The sequence below is a fragment of the Triplophysa rosa genome, linkage group LG11, assembly GCF_024868665.1.
Source record: "Triplophysa rosa linkage group LG11, Trosa_1v2, whole genome shotgun sequence".
Classification (NCBI taxonomy): domain Eukaryota; kingdom Metazoa; phylum Chordata; class Actinopteri; order Cypriniformes; family Nemacheilidae; genus Triplophysa; species Triplophysa rosa.
In genome coordinates this window covers 25,394,698-25,396,083 of record NC_079900.1, presented here as the reverse complement: position 1 = coordinate 25,396,083, position 1,386 = coordinate 25,394,698, and the positions used below count along the sequence as shown (strand labels likewise).

At 33.8% G+C, this 1,386-nt stretch overlaps 1 protein-coding gene across 1 annotated transcript in view; it reads left to right on the top strand.

Annotated features, from left to right (window-relative positions):
* The first annotated feature begins 323 nt into the window (after positions 1-323).
* Positions 324-1,386, top strand: part of LOC130561781 (BAH and coiled-coil domain-containing protein 1) — an 81,749-nt gene continuing 80,686 nt past the window's right edge. Inside the window, exons 1-4 of the mRNA XM_057346354.1 lie at positions 324-476; positions 569-619; positions 772-963; positions 1,262-1,380. Of these exons, the coding sequence (XP_057202337.1) occupies positions 437-476; positions 569-619; positions 772-963; positions 1,262-1,380 (402 nt within the window). The 5' untranslated portion in view covers positions 324-436. The remainder of the gene's footprint in view (positions 477-568; positions 620-771; positions 964-1,261; positions 1,381-1,386) is intronic.

The window sequence follows — 1,386 nt, the reverse complement described above, 5'->3', positions numbered from 1 at the left end:
AAACCCCCAGACAGTGATAGTGCTTCTAAACTCAACAGAAGTGCTTTTAAGCAATTATAACTTTACTTGTAACTAGTAATAACATTTAAATTGTTATTGTTAAAATGTACTTTTGCTAGTTTACAGTTTATTGTCAGTGACAGCATGCTTTTTTTTATGAAAACATAAACAGTGGATTCCAAAGAACAGTAATACTGTATGTTTCAGTTTAGATTTGTTAAAACAGTTTCAACATTTCGCAAAAGGAAGTATTTCATAGCTACTGGGATAGCTAAGAGACCACAAAACTGTGAAAACATTCACATTGACAAGTTTAACTGCGCTGTATTCATGTCAGGGTAATTTTGGTGCTACTCATCTGAAATACACAAAACAAAGAATATATAATAATCAGACATAATTCACATTTCTGAGGAATATTTAAGAAATTGCGAAGATGGAGACCACAGAGAAGTCTGCCAGAAAATCATTTGTTGGTAAGAGTAACAGGAGAGCTTTGAAATCTTCACAGAACACAGACCAAAACAAACAGTTACCTTTATTAACTATTTATTTACAACTTTTTCAGTGATGTTTAACCTGATTGGATGGATGGTTTTAATATCAGCTACTGCATTAGGTAAAATGTTTTTTACATTATAAAATATTTATAAGCTGCTAAAAGTACCACTTCCCTTACAATCTGTGGTCATAATGCTGTAATGTAAACTGTTTTAGGTTCGAAACTGCATTCTTAAAATGTCATATAGTTTTCTTTATAAATGTTTCTAGGAATCATTCATTTTCATGAGTGTCCTGTTCAGCCAAACCTTCCCACCTATCTGATTGTGATTGGAGCAGGTGGGCTGCTTTCAATGCTGCTTATGTACTTAAGGAACACTATGGATGACTGTCTTCTTGTTCGGTTCTGCAGTGTCTTCCTCCTAATGCTCTTTGTGTTCATTGTATGCTGGTTTTTTACTGGTAAGGAATGGGGCTTTACTTTAATGATGATGATGTAATTGTCAGTTCGGCGCTGTGTCCTGATGTTGTGGCATGAGCCAATATAGAGGACAAAAGTTGGACCTCTTAAAGTTTAAGCTAATAAAATCTAATGTATTAAATAATTTATAATTTATAATTCAGCCATTAATTAATAAATGACATTGATGATAAGCACACCCTTATCAAGCCCACTAATACAAAAATGGATACAGCATCTTCTGATTATGGAGAAACCAATAATCTTGTAATAATGTTGATGTTGTTGTTGTTTTTTAAGGTTCATACTGGATTTACTCTATATATCCTCCCAGCTATGACGTCACTAACACAACCAACCACTGTCACAGAACACTGTACCTGTTTGCATTTTGGTTTAACAATCTGTGTTTTCTGTGCGTCTCC